The 16,267-nt window shown below is 44.6% G+C and overlaps 1 protein-coding gene across 2 annotated transcripts in view; it reads right to left on the bottom strand.

Annotated features, from left to right (window-relative positions):
- NPAT (nuclear protein, coactivator of histone transcription) overlaps window positions 1–12,399 on the bottom strand; it is a 310,955-nt gene extending 298,556 nt beyond the window's left edge. The window contains exon 1 of one of the 2 annotated variants that reach the window (XM_069202322.1): window positions 12,238–12,399. In XM_069202322.1, the coding sequence (XP_069058423.1) occupies window positions 12,238–12,274 (37 nt within the window). In that variant the 5' untranslated portion in view covers window positions 12,275–12,399. The remainder of the gene's footprint in view (window positions 1–12,237) is intronic. The other variant, XM_069202323.1, reaches the window with a different exon arrangement.
- Window positions 12,400–16,267: the final 3,868 nt, after the last annotated feature.

Below are 16,267 nucleotides of genomic sequence, written 5' to 3'. Positions count from 1 at the left end.
CATTTCTTTTGCCACCCATAGGGAGCTCTGACAATTCTTACACAGGCCTGCCACTGCAGCCTGAGTGAAATAACGTCCACGTTATTTCACAGCCATTTACCACTGCACATAACTTAGAAGTCACCTATATGTCTAACCTTCACTTAGTGAAGGTTGGGTGCCAAGTTACTTAGTGTGTGGGCACCCTGGCACTAGCCAAGGTGCCCCCACATCATTCAGGGCAAATTCCCCGGACTTTGTGAGTGCGGGGACACCATTACACGTGCGTACTATACATAGGTCACTACCTATGTATAGCGTCACAATGGTAACTCCGAACATGGCCATGTAACATGTCTAAGATCATGGAATTGCCACCCCAATACCATTCTGGTATTGGGGGGACAATTCCATGATCCCCCGGGTCTCTAGCACAGAACCTGGGTACTGCCAAACTGCCTTTCTGAGGTTTCCACTGCAGCTGCTGCCAACCCCTCAGACAGGATTCTGCCCTCCTGGGGCCCAGGCAGCCCTGGCCCAGGAAGGCAGAACAAAGGATTTCCTCTGAGAGAGGGTGTTACACCCTCTCCCTTTGGAAATAGGCGTGAAGGGCTGGGGAGGAGTAGCCCATCTCTGCATAAGCCAGTCTACACCAGTTCAGGGATTCCCCCAGCCCTGCTGTGGCGCGAAACTGGACAAAGGAAAGTGGAGTGACCAGTCCCCTGACCAGTACTGTAGGAGGCTGGACTGGCTTGTAGTGAGTACCAAGGGGTACTTGCACCTTGCACCAGGCCCAGTTATCCCTTGTTAGTGTATAGGGTGTCTAGCAGCTTAGGCTGATAGATAATGGTAGCTTAGCAGAGCAGCTTAGGCTGAACTAGGAGATGTGTGAAGCTACTACAGTAACACCAGTGTCACTTGCACAATATCATAAGTAAACACAATACACAGTTATACTAAAAATAAAGGTACTTTATTTTTATGACAATATGCCAAAGTATCTTAGAGTGTACCCTCAGTGAGAGGATAGGAAATATACACAAGATATATATACACAATAGCAAAAATATGCAGTATAGTCTTAGAAAACAGTGCAAACAATGTATAGTTACAATAGGATGCAATGGGAACACATAGGGATAGGGGCAACACAAACCATATACTCCAAAAGTGGAATGCGAACCACGAATGGACCCCAAACCTATGTGACCTTGTAGAGGGTCGCTGGGACTATTAGAAAATAGTGAGAGTTAGAAAATTAGCCCTCCCCAAGACCCTGAAAAGTGAGTGCAAAGTGCACTAAAGTTCCCCCAAAGACAAAGAAGTCGTGATAGAGGAATAATGCAGGAAATACACAAACCAACAATGCAACAACTGTGGATTTCCAATCTAGGGTACCTGTGGAACAAGGCGACCAAGTCGAAAAGTCACAAGCAAGTCGGAGATGGGCATATGCCCAGGAAATGCCAGCTGTGGGTGCAAAGAAGCTTCTACTGGACAGAAGAAGCTGAGGTTTCTGCAGGAACGAAAAGGGCTAGAGACTTCCCCTTTGGTGGACGGATCCCTCTCGCCGTGGAGAGTCGTGCAGAAGTGTTTTCCCGCCGAAAGAACGCCAACAAGCCTTGCTAGCTGCAAATCGTGCGGTTAGCGTTTTTGGACGCTGCTGTGGCCCTGGAGGGACCAGGAGGTTGCAAATTGGACCAGGAGAGAGAGGGGACGTCGAGCAAGACAAGGAGCCCTCTCAGCAGCAGGTAGCACCCGGAGAAGTGCCAGAAACAGGCACTACGAGGATGCGTGAAACGGTGCTCACCCGAAGTTACACAAAGGAGTCCCACGTCGCCGGAGACCAACTTAGAAAGTCGTGCAATGCAGGTTAGAGTGCCGTGGACCCAGGCTTGGCTGTGCACGAAGGATTTCCACCGGAAGTGCACAGGGGCCGGAGTAGCTGCAAAAGTCGCGGTTCCCAGCAATGCAGTCTAGCGAGGTGAGGCAAGGACTTACCTCCACCAAACTTGGACTGAAGAGTCACTGGACTGTGGGGGTCACTTGGACAGAGTTGCTGGATTCGAGGGACCTCGCTCGTCGTGCTGAGAGGAGACCCAGAGGACCGGTGATGCAGTCTTTTGGTGCCTGTGTTAGCAGGGGGAAGATTCAGTCAACCCACAGGAGATTTCTTCGGAGCTTCTGGTGCAGGGCTCAGAGCATGCACCACCTGGAAACAGTCGAGAGAGCAGGCAGGATTAGGTGCTACAATGTTGCTGGTAGTCTTCTTGCTTCTTTGTTGCGGTTTTGCAGGCGTCCTGGAGCAGTCAGCGGTCGATCCTTGGTAGAAGTCGAAGAGGGAGATGCAGAGGAACTCTGGTGAGCTCTTGCATTCGTTATCTGAAGAATTCTCCAAAGCAGAGACCCTAAATAGCCAGAAAAGGAGGTTTGGCTGCCAAAGAAAGGAGGATGGCCAAGAGAGGTAAGAGCCTATCAGAGGGAGTCTCTGACGTCACCTGCTGGCACTGGCCACTCACAGCAGTCGAGTGTTCCAGTGTGCCCCAAACACCTCTGTTTCCAAGATGGCAGAGGTCTGGGACACACTGGAGGAGCTCTGGGCACACCTCCCTCCCCCCCAGGAGGTACTTGTAGGAAAGTACCATCTTGCCTGGCATGTTACCCCCATTTGTCACTGTATATATGTTGTTTTAGTTGTATGTGTCACTGGGACACTGTTCACCAGGGCCCCAGTGCTCATAAGTGTGCCTGAATGTGTTACCTGTGTAGTGACTAACTGTCTCACTGAGGCTCTGCTAATCAGAACCTCAGTGGTTATGCTCTCTCATTTCTTTCCAAATTGTCACTAACAGGCTAGTGACCAATTTTACCAATTTACATTGGCTTACTGGAACACCATTATAATTCCCTAGTATATGGTACTGAGGTACCCAGGGTATTGGGGTTCCAGGAGATCCCTATGGGCTGCAGCATTTCTTTTGCCACCCATAGGGAGCTCTGACAATTCTTACACAGGCCTGCCACTGCAGCCTGAGTGAAATAACGTCCACGTTATTTCACAGCCATTTTACACTGCACTTAAGTAACTTATAAGTCACCTATATGTCTAACCTTTACCTGGTAAAGGTTAGGTGCAAAGTTACTTAGTGTGAGGGCACCCTGGCACTAGCCAAGGTGCCCCCACATTGTTCAGGGCCAATTCCCTGAAGTTTGTGAGTGCGGGGACACCATTACACGCGTGCACTACATATAGGTCACTACCTATATGTAGCTTCACAATGGTAACTCCGAATATGGCCATGTAACATGTCTAAGATCATGGAATTGCCCCCTCTATGCCATCCTGGCATTGTTGGCACAATTCGATGATCCCAGTGGTCTGTAGCACAGACCCTGGTACTGCCAAACCGCCTTTCCTGGGGTTTCACTGCAGCTGCTGCTGCTGCCAACCCCTCAGACAGGTTTCTGCCCTCCTGGGGTCAAGCCAGGCTTGTCCCAGGATGGCAGAACAAAGGACTTCCTCTGAGAGAGGGTGTGACACCCTCTCCCTTTGGAAAATGGTGTGAAGGCAGGGGAGGAGTAGCCTCCCCCAGCCTCTGGAAATGCTTTCTTGGGCACAGATGTGCCCAATTCTGCATAAGCCAGTCTACACCGGTTCAGGGACCCCTTAGCCCCTGCTCTGGCGCGAAACTGGACAAAGGAAAGGGGAGTGACCACTCCCCTGACCTGCACCTCCCCTGGGAGGTGTCCAGAGCTCCTCCAGTGTGCTCCAGACCTCTGCCATCTTGGAAACAGAGGTGCTGCTGGCACACTGAACTGCTCTGAGTGGCCAGTGCCACCAGGTGACGTCAGAGACGCCTTCTGATAGGCTCCTTCAGGTGTTAGTAGCCTATCCTCTCTCCTAGGTAGCCAAACCCTCTTTTCTGGCTATTTAGGGTCTCTGTCTCTGGGGAAACTTGAGATAACGAATACAAGAGCTCATCCAAGTTCCTCTGCATCTCTCTCTTCACCTTCTGCCAAGGAATCGACTGCTGACCGCGCTGGAAGCCTGCAACACTGCAACAAAGTAGCAAAGACGACTACTGCAACTCTGTAACGCTGATCCTGCCGCCTTCTCGACTGTTTTCCTGGTGGTGCATGCTGGTCCTCAGCAGCACCCAAAAACCTCTACCTCGACCCTTGCAGCTAGCAAGGCTTGTTTGCGGTATTTCTGCGTGGGAACACCTCTGCAAGCTTCATCGCGACGTGGGACATCTGTCTTCCAGAGGAGAAGTTCCTAGTCATCTTCGTTCTTGCAGAATTCCAAGCTTCTTCCATCCGGAGGCAGCTTCCTTGCACCTTCATCCGGGGTTTCCTGGGCTCCTGCCCCCGCTGGACACTGTTGCGACTATTGGACTTGGTCCCCTTGCCTTGCAGGTCCTCAGGTACAGAAATCCGTTGTCAGTGCACTGCTGGCGCTTGTTGTTCTTGCAGAATCCCCCTATCACGACTATTGTGCACTTTTGGAGTAGTAGGTGTACTTTACTCCTGCTTTTCAGGGTCTTGGGGTATCTTGGACACCCTGACTGTTTTCTTACAGTCCCAGCAACCCTCTACAAGCTCCCATAGGTCTGGGGTCCATTGGTGATTTGCATTCCACTTTTGGAGTATATGGTTTGTTTTGCCCCTAGACATTTGTTCACCAATTGCAACCTATTGGAATTCTACACTGTTTGCATTACTTTTCTGACTCTTACTTACCTGATTCTGGTTTGTGTACATATAACTTGTGTATATTACTTACCTTCTTACTGAGGGTACTCACTGAGATACTTGTGGCATATTGTCAGAAAAATAAAGTACCTTTATTTTTAGTAACTCTGTGTATTGTGTTTTCTTATGATATTGTGCATATGATATAAGTGGTATGGTAGGAGCTTTGCATGTCTCCTAGTTCAGCCTAAGCTGCTTTGCCATAGATACCTTCTGTCAGCCTAAGCTGCTAGAAACACCTATATTCTATTAATAAGGGATAACTGGACCTGGCACAAGGTGTAAGTACCTTTGCTACCAACTACAAGCCAGGCCAGCCTCCTACAGCTTACTGAAGATCTGCATGACCACCATTCCAAAGGGCACCATGAAAACATTGCCATACAAACGAGGAATGCTAAATCACAAGGAATTAAATTTCTCATTGTTGGATTTGTCTAAAACTTCCCTCACTAACACAACACGGAATGCCTTTGAGTTTGATGCTTAATGCAGAAACCACCTAGTTTCTGGCCTGAGGTGTACTGATGTCAGACACAAATACAAAGATGAAATAGTGGTACCATTTGGTTGTTCACGGGTGTGGAATTTTTAAATAAATATACTTGTCCTGGAGACAAAAGGTTACTGAAATCTACTTGTCTTGTAAAGATGGCTACTTGTCCAACTTATTACCTATATCAGTTAGCTGGTCTGAAAAACGGAATATTTTGAAACTGGAAACATGTTTGCAATTTGGAAAGGTGCTTTTGGGTGTTGTATTTGTACATTTTGAAAAGAAACATTTAATGTGTATTTTTCTTAACTATTAGAAATGTGCTGGTATAGAGATCATATTGCCACTTATCAATACACTGATTGCAAACAGGGATCAAAAAATGACAAGCAATTGTGCACGAGGTGCATTAACTTACTGAGCTATCACTAAGATATTGTAATATGTGATCACAAGCAATACAAAATAACTGGTATATAGTTTGGTGATTAAGACCCATCACTTACAAGCTAAACGTGCATCTGTGCAGCCCGTTATGGATGCACTGAACTCCCTTGAAGGTTGGTGTCCATTGACTGCAGATTATAACTAGCAATTTGTGACGGGCAAGTTGCATTTGGCATTTGACTGAGTTTATCCAACAACATACAGATTATCTTCTTTACTACTTATAATGCTCATTCTTTTCCATTTTCTGTCCCTCTTCTCCCTTGTTCCTTGGCCTGTGGTTTCTCATTTCCCACTAATTTTGAATATATTTTTAATTTCCATTACTTTTCCTCCTGTTTTTAAGCAAATTCCCACTTTAATTTCTAATAGTCTGTCACCTTGTTATTTTTACTGTCCTTTGCTCTTTCACTCACTTCACATCAATGGGGAGGTGTTGGCGAAGTGAAGAGCAGAAACTTCTGGGAGCAGCTGTTTTCAAGGTTCAAATCCTATCTCTATAGAGTGTAGAGGCCCGGAAGTGCTTCGAGGGAAGCATGCATTTTCAAAGATGCATTCTCTCTATCTCTCCCTCTCTCTCTCTCTCACACACACACACACACTGCAAACAAACAGCTACTGCACATTCACACACCCTTCAAAGTGAAATATATCTTCTATACACACACAATCCTGCAGAGACAACCTCCTAAAATGACACACATCCACCTTGCAAACATTCCTACCTACCGTCCACACACCATTCAAAGACACATACACACACTCTACGGACATATGTACACCTAACTCCCCCCCCCCCTTTTGTGCATACTCACACCTTGTGGTGAACAATCTACACACATCCCTCCGCAGGGTACACCCACACATTCAAGCACTTGGGAAGCTGCAAACACCCACAGGAGACAACCAGCAGCAGAGGGCACATCTCAACAGAGCTACACCGATTACACTCTGCAGCCCTAGTGATGGAGTCTACTGCTTGAGTCAGTGGATGGAGGATGAGGAGAGAGGCGATGAGAAGAAGGGGGCGGGCGATAAAACTCCTGGATGGTCTACTTTACTAAGTGCCTGCAACTCTCCAACTGAGGCCCACATCCTTTATAACAAAAGCTTTCTATACGTCAGGGTTGTCCCAACTTAATAATCCCACTCTCAAAATATGGATTGTTCTACAGTCCCTTCATCACCAGTTTATTGCAGTTTTTCACTTTCAAACGTTCCTGTCCTGGCGCAATTATGAGCATAGTCCGTGTCGTTAGCGGCCTTGCAGCCTAAATTCATTTAAAAAAAGAATGCCACGTTTCCTGTATATGTTCATTTTAACTGCGACCTACTCTGCAAATAGTAAACTTGGGAAGAGTCTGGTTGTGTTCATTAGCAGGGCTGTGCAAGGATGTTGATTAAATCATAACCTGAGACTCATTCAAAATCAGTCACTTATTATGAAAATAGAATAGATAATCAAAGCAGCCCACTGTTCTCAGACTGTACACTGTTAATTATTGAGTCCCTAATTTAAAATCCTTCTTACAGGTGTGGCATAGAGACAGGATGCCCACTACAATCAGGTGGCACAATTTTACATTCTGCAGTTTTTTTAATGAGCATATTTCCGTGCCTGGAACAACATTATCTTTCTTTTCTTAATACCACTGCCCGGTTCAGAGTTCTTGCTGCAGTTCTCAATGATCAAAGCACATGCGGCGGGACTGAGGCTTCTCTGATGTTTATTTTGAGCCAGGCATGACATAGAAGGAGGTGTGGTCCAGTTTATCATTTAGGTTGTTTTAGGATAAAGCTTATTACTCTTGACGGGGCTTGGCTGTGAGTACCAAAGTGCCTCAGCTCATCCCTTTGTAGCGTGATTTCATGTCTAGTTGTCCGTGGGACAAACTAGACATTTGATCTGCTTGTCCCCTATGGCAATCTAATTGGTTTGGGCGATATAATTCCCCCACCCCTGAAACGTGTGTACACATTTTTTTTTTTTACTGGAACTGCTGTCAGTAGTGCAGTCCAAGCTTAAAACATTTATTTAGAGCACTCACCCTAATAACAAACTCTTCACATTAATGAATCACAAATACAAGTTGTAAGAGCATTAACATATGGATACAAATAACATATAGACACAAATATTACCTCAACTGCAGACAATTCCCCTTCCTGCTTCATAATGTGATACTGTAAACTGGCAGCCAAAGGGTTTGCGATACAGGGGGTTGGGGCCTACTTGTTCCAAGGACAAAATATACTTGAAAACATGTTGTCCTTGAACCCAAACAATATGTCCTGGGCATCAGGTATAGGAATCCACATCCCTTTTAACTTTACACTACAAGTGTACATTAATGAGAAAGTGTCTATGTGGAAGGAGTAAGCATACAGGTAGGTAGCTGTGCATGCAGGAGTGTGTGGCTGCAGGGGGTTTTGGTACAGGCTAATAAAAGGTGTACAAAAACATGCTAAATAAGACAAAAAAAGTGCGGCAAAAAAGGGTTATAAGGGGTGATCTGTGAAGTGAGATCACGGAGTGCATTTATGGAGGGAGGAGTGCCTGAATGGGAGACTGCATTCATGTGTTAGAATGCAAAGAAACACACAAACTTCCAAAGCAAGCAAGCAGGGCATTTATCTGTAGCAAACTTAAAGTGACTGGGCATCGAATGGCACAGGTGTAGAAGTTAGTTGTTTCTTTGGGTAAAGGAGCGTGAAGAGAGGGGTGGGATACACAGCAGTAGCTAGGAGAGGGATGATAGGAGATTTTTTTTTTTAATGTTGCCACTGCGCAATCCTTTCCCAGTATTTATGTGGATTTACAAAGGCACATCTATGCGTGTTAGCGGGCCACGCGGACGTGTTTTCTGCTCTACCAGCGTCTGCGATTTCTGAGGAAACAAGGCTGAGTTTCTAGTCAGGCTGAAAGATTTATTTTCTCCTTTCTCCAAAAGCCTGCATGTGGGGGAGCGGAGGGCAGGGAAGAGAGCTGCCATAAAAAAAAAACTCCATAAGTAGCAATAAATCATTCCCATAAAAGGAGCACCAATTTCGACTGAATCATTTGTGTAGTATGTGCAGCGCATTGGGTTGAAAAAAACCTGTTATAAAATACAAATAACAATGAGTTGGCAAAAGAGCAGCTCTAGCTGTGTGCCTTTGTTGTTTACATTACTTGCCCTCGGCACACCCCTTTTCCACAAAACCCAGGCCTTGCACCCAATAATGACGAATACATTGTCAGGCTGCTGCATGATTAACTCTGGGGCCAACATGCAGGCTAAGCCTGAAAAAAGAGAAGGAAGCGGGGAGCTGCAACGCAGTCAGAAGGGACCCTGCTAGGAAAGCTCCAGTTCAATGGGCTAATGCAACTTGTTGTTTCACCAACTTCTCTTTCTCGTCAGTTTTAATTATGCACAACATGTGCTATCTGATAAATACACTTTATCAAGCGCCGTTACAAAAGATGTAGACAGCATAAAATTGCACAAAAGATAACTAACAAATATTTGTCACATTAGGTTTGTGCAAAAGAACAGCTTTACCTTTTTCTTTCTAGTACTTGTCCAAAGGACAAAATAAAATTTCAAAATTGTTGTCCTTGACCCCAAACATTATGTCCTGAGTGTCGTGCTACAGGAATTCCACGCCCCTGAATGGGACAAGTGTAAGTCTACAAGTAATGGGGCGGTGCTCTATGGGACGGAACAACCCATTAAAAGGAGGGACAAATAGGCAGGATTCACCACTTTGAAGCAAGGCTTTTTAAATGACACTCCAAGAATAATGGGTGGACTGAAAGCCCACAAAGTATATACAACATATCTTGAAGAAACAGTGCAAGCGCTATCTAGAAGAGACCATAAAATGGCTAGAAATGATAGGTGGCATGTCTGAGGGAGGGGCCATTCAGAGTTTTCACCAGTTAATCAGAGACCATGGGCTATAACCTTACATTATGTGTTACTGATTGGATGCATCAGATATGGGAGGAAGGACAACGCAAACCATCCCTTTGCAGTAAACTCAGAAACATTTACACAACTCATGTGAGCTAGGGCTGTATCATTTCTGTGTTGTGCACTATAAGACCTAGTTAAATGCTCACAGTAGACAAGAGAAAGAGGTGACAGATATGATAGTACATCCTCAATCAACACTGTCAATGTGTTTGAGTAATGCCCATTGTGTTTCCAGGAACACATGATTTAAACTAATATATGTTAATTACTGTACAGAACTTATATTATGCTAAAGGGGACTAACAGGTTCTGTCCAGTAGAATGGGCACACCTCAGAAGAAAGCAGAAGGAGGCAGACCTCTTACACATGACATAGAACTGCCTCAGCTTGGAAACGTACTGGTAAAGGATTATGCACCCTGTCAAGGAGCTATTGATAGGACAGTTAGACCGTATGACTGAAGTCAATTTTGTTTGCCTCTTTCCACATTCCAAAAATACAAATTCTAAGACAAGTCAGCAGTAGATTCATGGACCCGGCACTGGAGAAACGACAGATTGCAATAATCTGGAAAGCAATGGAGAGCTCCAATCTGACTAATGGTGGCGGGAAGTAGGATTACGCTAATGCACATGGGAGTAGCGGGAGCGGAATGAGAAAAACTTAACTCTGCCCATAAGCGGGATACAATTGTATCTGCATTCATGGGTGAAGATGTGGATGATAACCAGCATGATCAAAATGGTATCAATACACAGTGATGATTCCTGTTACAAATGAGTGGAAAAGCTGTATTTACAAAAGGTACAATGAAGCGTGACCAAATACAACAATGTGTGTTAGAAATGGGGTTTCTAGTTGGCCGTCGGTTTGAACCCTGTCCAAGTAGGGACCCTCACTCTAGTCAGGATAAGGGAGATACCCGCTCAGATAACCCCTACTCACCCAGTTGGTAGCTTGGCACGAGCAGTCAGGCTTATCTCAGAAGCAATGTGTAAAGCATACGTATATTACACACAGTAATAAATAAAAACACATCGGGTCACCTCGAGAACTACAGCTACAATTAAATGTGGTGAGTCCGCCGACCCTTTAACAGACCCACAATACTTACCGCAATGTCTTCTTAAGGACCAGTGGGTAAATCTCTTTTAGCCAAGGAAGGTACACGCGTGCTAAAAATGTAGTCGCTGTCATTATACTCACCACATCACCTGCCGACTCCTGATTGCAAATCTAGGCCGGTTCACTAAAATCTTCCTGCAAGCTCTCCTTGGTTCTGACAATGCCAAACCCAACACTTTTTTTCTCAGACCTTAAGAAACCACAAGTCTGGCTCCAAAGAACAGAAGATTGGGTGATCCTGTTCAGCCAATTTTTCTTTTAAATCAACAAGTGGCACAACAACACTTAAATTTTACTCCATCCCCACTAACCAGTCTTCAAACAGTTACAACACTCCTTAAAACAACCACCCTATTCCACTGTCCTCCTTCATTAGAACAGAATTATCACACACATGCTTTCAATCCACTACTCAACCCTTTTATCCAAGTAATATCCAAAGCAGAAATGTCTATCTCCAAACCTGAAATGCAGTCAGCAACACAATTTGCAACACAGGATACGTATTACATTGTAAATATATATTTTTCAAGTTCCACAACCGATCTACGGATGCAGACTGAAATAGAGTTCAAGTCTTTTTTTGGAAAACATTTCCTTGGTGGCTTATTATATGACCAGACTGTGAAGGTACTGCCCCACTAAAAAACCCAGAATCTTCCGACAACCCAATTTGCTGCCAAAGGCTCCCTCTCAGTTACAAAGTAGTATAGCCCCTTTCATACCTCTTGGAGCAAATGACAGCACTTTCACCCTTACCGTGGTTTTGCACAAAGCTGCATCGAGTCCTTTCCTGCTCAAGTGTATCACCACAACAACCTCAATTCAGGTACAAATGCCTTAAGTCAAGTACACTGTTTCTTCAACATTTCAAATTCAGAGCCACAACCCTGGATCCTTGCGAACTCCACACCTTTCTTACATATTCTCATGAAAGCAACTGATTTACTTAAGATGTTGGTCATGTACCGATTATTAAAACAAAAACAAAATTCAATCAACCATGCCGACGAAGGACACAACCTTCTCTTTACTCATCGGTTTATCAAACAACACACAGCCAAAAGTTCCTTCCTCAGGATAATTCCCTTGCTTGATAACATACGATCAATGTAGGCATCTCCTCTCTACCAAACTTGCACTTTTCACCACTTAAAACATTTGAAGTTATGTCAACACCCTCTAACCGATTCTACTGCACAGTATGTAATATGTCCTAAAATAATACTGCAGTTCGTCGGTCTTAATACAGATACGACGGGGATCTGAATTGGTTCGAACAGCATACTCGCATAAAACGTGAAGACTAATGCTTGTTTTGCGGCTCTTATATTCGTTGTGACGTTGATATCGCAGTAAAGGTTCTTGTCAATACGTAAAATATTGTCATACAGATTCTGTTCTGCTCACAACACTAATAACTGAGTGTGCTCTACCGTGACAAGTATAATCTTGTAATTTCACGTTTCCTCGCTCACCTAATACCAGACGCGCGATATCGGACGGGAGAAGCATCCTCACTGTGCCCGGGGATCGCAGGCGCCGTAACCCACTCCTCGGCCAATCCGAGAGGAGAACGGAAACTGCGCCAACGAACAAGAAAACAAGCCTCTTTTTCCCCCGTCCGGAAGTGACGTCCTCTTTGACAGCAACCGGAAATAATTCGTCGAAGGAAAACCAGCGCCAACATAGCGTCACAATGTTTTCGTTCGGATGCACCAATGACGCATATGAAGAGAAAACGTTAAGGTTTTACGTACCAGCCAATGACTGAATAGGACACACATTCCGCGCTAGTACGCTTCAAATACAATTTTCTGATTGGGTCAAAGTCGAGCCTTGTTTGTTATTTCACATCCAGTTAACTTCTGTTGTACGGGCACGTGCCCTAGATTTGAGGCTAGAGAAAGGGGGTTAGTGTGACGTGCATCTAACTCATGTACTTCGTAACCCGAGCCCAATCCTGTTTACCGCCGGGTGTGGGTGCGCGATCCTTACATGGTCGCTTTGTCTTTATATGGTGTCATACACGCCAATTTTTCAGATGGCTTGTGTGGCATTTTAATGGTTTCAGTTTAATTAAGAGTGCCATTCCACGATTAAACGTGTGACACTTAGAAAGTACCCGTTACTTACCAGTAATCTTCATAATTTAGTAGTCCTACTCGTCCTTGTCACAGTCACTACATTGAGGTGATCCCACCTCTCAGACAGGAGAACATTTTGATCGGCTGGGCGCAGCGTGCCAACTGGGCAACGCCAATGTGGCCATGTCCACTGAAAGAAGAAGATCGATCCTTATGCAGATTGATCCAAAGTTAAATGATCTAGATTCATCGGAATCCGGCCCTGTTGCACAAGGTCTCTTGTTCGGAGGTCCATTCATTAAGTATTTGGCAAAGTTTGCAGCCACATATAACACACTAGACAAGGCACTTCTGTCTTTAAAGAAGGTATTCCACCGTACCCTTTTTGGAAGGGCCGGACAATACAGAGCCCGTGCATCAGGCTGGGGATTTTACCAGGGCTCCCAGCGTGAAGCCTTCAACAGGTCCAGAGGCTCCTGGCAGGATCAGGACCAGACCTTCTACCCCACCAGACCAAGAGGCGGTCGTCAACTGATCCATAGAGTAAGAGCTTATCAGAAAGGTGCCCAAGACACAGGATATTCAGGTGAAGATTATTCCTTACTAAGAAGTAGTGTTGGGGGGATGGATTCAATTATTCATACACAATTGGTTGAACATTACTCAGGACGCCTGGGTACTAGAGTTGGTCCAGGGCTTCAAACTGGAATTTTACACCTCTCCAGTCCAAGTTGCGCGCCCTCAGGAAATATAATTTTCCCTACAAGATCAAGAACTCATTACAGAGGAAATTCATTCCCTGCTGCGAAAAGGCACCATTTGCCCTTCTCCCCATCCCGGTGGTTTCATCAGCAATATCTTCTTAGTCAGCAAAAAAGACAGAGGATCTCGTTTAGTTCTCAATTTGAAAAACTTAAGCTATTGGCTAATATACCAACATTTCAAGATAGAGGGCATCCATCTTTTAAGAGCTCTGCTCCAAGAGGGCGATGGGATGGTGAGAATGGATTTGAAAGGCGCTTACCTCTCGGTTCCCATCTATGGTGGATTGGTATTCCCTGCATCCGTGGGATTTTAGCGATTGGAGGTTGCATCTGAAAATTTTCAGACGGATCAATCGCTTGTGGCTCCTTGTTCAATGGACCTTTTTCCCTCCAGGAGCAATTGTCAGATTTTGACCTTCTTCAGTTGCCGTCCAGATCCGGAGGCTTTGGCAACGTATGCGTTCTTGCAGGACTGGTCTCCCCACAGAGGGTACGCATTTCGCCATTCAGTATGATTCCCAGAGTCCTATCCTTGGTGAGGTGTCCGAAGATCGACCTAGTCTTAGTCACTCCGTTATGGAGGGCTCAGCCATGGTTCCCCTTAGCTTTGGAAATGTCATGCAACTTTCCTCTCCTGATACCTCATCTTCCGAATCTATTGCAGGATCCAGTAGGCATTCTACATCCTCTGATCTCATCCAACCAACTCCAGTTGGTGGCCTGGGAGGTTTTAGGGATAGATGGAAGTTGCCAGGTATTTCAGTAAAAGCTGCAGCCTTTATTAACCAGGCCTAGTCCAGAAATACCCATAAGCGTTATACTTCGGCATGGAAGAGATGGGTTTGCTGGTTTAGCCAAAAGAGTTTGGATCCCTTTCAAGCAGATGTATCTTCAGTGATACATTTTTTGTCTTCCTTAGTTGAATCAGGACTTACAGATCGGTGAATAATTACAGATGGCTATTTCGGCAGCTCATGTGCCGATTCAGGGTAAACCAGTCGGAGAGGTTCCCCTGGTGTGTAAATTGCTGAGGGGTATTTGTTTGTCCAATCCTCCACAAGCTAAATATTCTTTCTTATGGGATGTGAATGTGGTACTTAGATTTTTGAAATCCTGGCCTGATATATACTTATCGCATAAACAGTTATCGGCTAAATTGACTATGCTGTTATGTTTGATTTCTTGCAAAAGAGTGTCAGATGTTAGAGCTTTGGATCTCGGAGGTCACCATTTTCCCCCAGAGGGTGTGATCTTCACAGTGTCCAGAAGGACCAAGACTAACATCAGGTCTGTCTCGTATCCTGCGTTCCTAAAGACTACAAATTGTGTGTGGTACAATGCCTCAGAGCTTATGAGACGACTACTAGTGAATTCTGGGCAGATCCAGAAGGGCAAAAACTGATCGCCTTACAAAAGCCGTTTAAACCAGTTACATCAGCCCCTTTGGCTAGATGGCTGTGTTGGCTTCTTTCTGAAGCGGGAGTTGACACTTCTGTGTTCGGAGCTCATTCAGTTAGAGGTGCTATGGCGTCCAAATCTTTTAACCTAGGTTCTCGCCTAGAAGATATCATGAAGGCAGCAGATTGGTCATTCAAGTCCACTTTTAAATCATTTTATTATAAGCCTGTAGTGGATGTTGCATCGATAGTGGTGGCTCAGCTATAAGCAAACATAATCTAAGCCTCCAGTCCTGACATAGAATATAAAAATTTCTAGCTGTCGCGTCAAGAATTTTCAATTCTATTAAGGACAGAGAGGCGAGGATTATCCCACCCATTGATTTATGAAGACTTACGTAAGGTATAAGTAAGTTGCTTATATGAATATTCATATTGCACAGATATTGTTTTACCCTCCCGTTAGTTTGTTGTATCTAATTTGAGGGAATGGCTGTTATGGCTTTACTTTGTATTCTCAGGCACTGAGCTGAAGCAACCTTGAAGAAGACGGGTTTTCACTAGAGGTTCTTTTCTGAGGTGTTGTCTACCTTCAGCAAAGTATGGCATTGGATCGCCTCTTCTGGGATCCCAAGGTTCGTGTCCAGTCTGTTTTCGTATGGACTCCAATTAAGGAGAGGTTTTTGTGTTCAGGTTCCAGTTTCGGGTTGAAGAACTTATGGTGTTACTGTAAGACTGTTTCAGATTATTACAGACTCAAGTTTAAAAAAATGTTTATTTGCAAAGAAAGAGGAAGTCTTGTGATGTCAGGTGTTTATATATGTGGTCTATCTCTATGGTTGGTCACATGATTATTGAAGTTATGGGAAATGTAGTTTTAAACAAATCTCTCTTTTTATTGGCTGCTGAGTAAAATAAAGCATGGAAAAAGAAGCATAATCCCCGCCTCTGTGTCCTTAATAGAATTGCAAATTCTTGACACGATAGCTAGAACATTTTATACTGTGAGGTTGTGTGCAGTGGGTGTGGGGACAGGCCGATAGTGTGGTTAAAAAAAAATATATTTATTCTGTAATTTTTTGGTCTTTTGCCTTCAGAGAACTATATTTAAAATAATGTGCAGCTTAAATAAAAATAAGTTAATCAGTAGGAAAGGCACTATCGTACATTACGAAACCTCCATTAGTTAGTGCACCGCAGAGGTCTCTGTGTAACCAGAGTCACAGAATTGAATCTTGAGTGGTGCATTGGAGAATACTA

The sequence above is a fragment of the Pleurodeles waltl genome, chromosome 8 (genome assembly GCF_031143425.1).
Source record: "Pleurodeles waltl isolate 20211129_DDA chromosome 8, aPleWal1.hap1.20221129, whole genome shotgun sequence".
In the NCBI taxonomy this organism is placed as follows: domain Eukaryota; kingdom Metazoa; phylum Chordata; class Amphibia; order Caudata; family Salamandridae; genus Pleurodeles; species Pleurodeles waltl.
The sequence above is the reverse complement of the archived record's forward strand: the minus strand, read 5'-3'. Positions and strand labels throughout refer to the sequence as shown.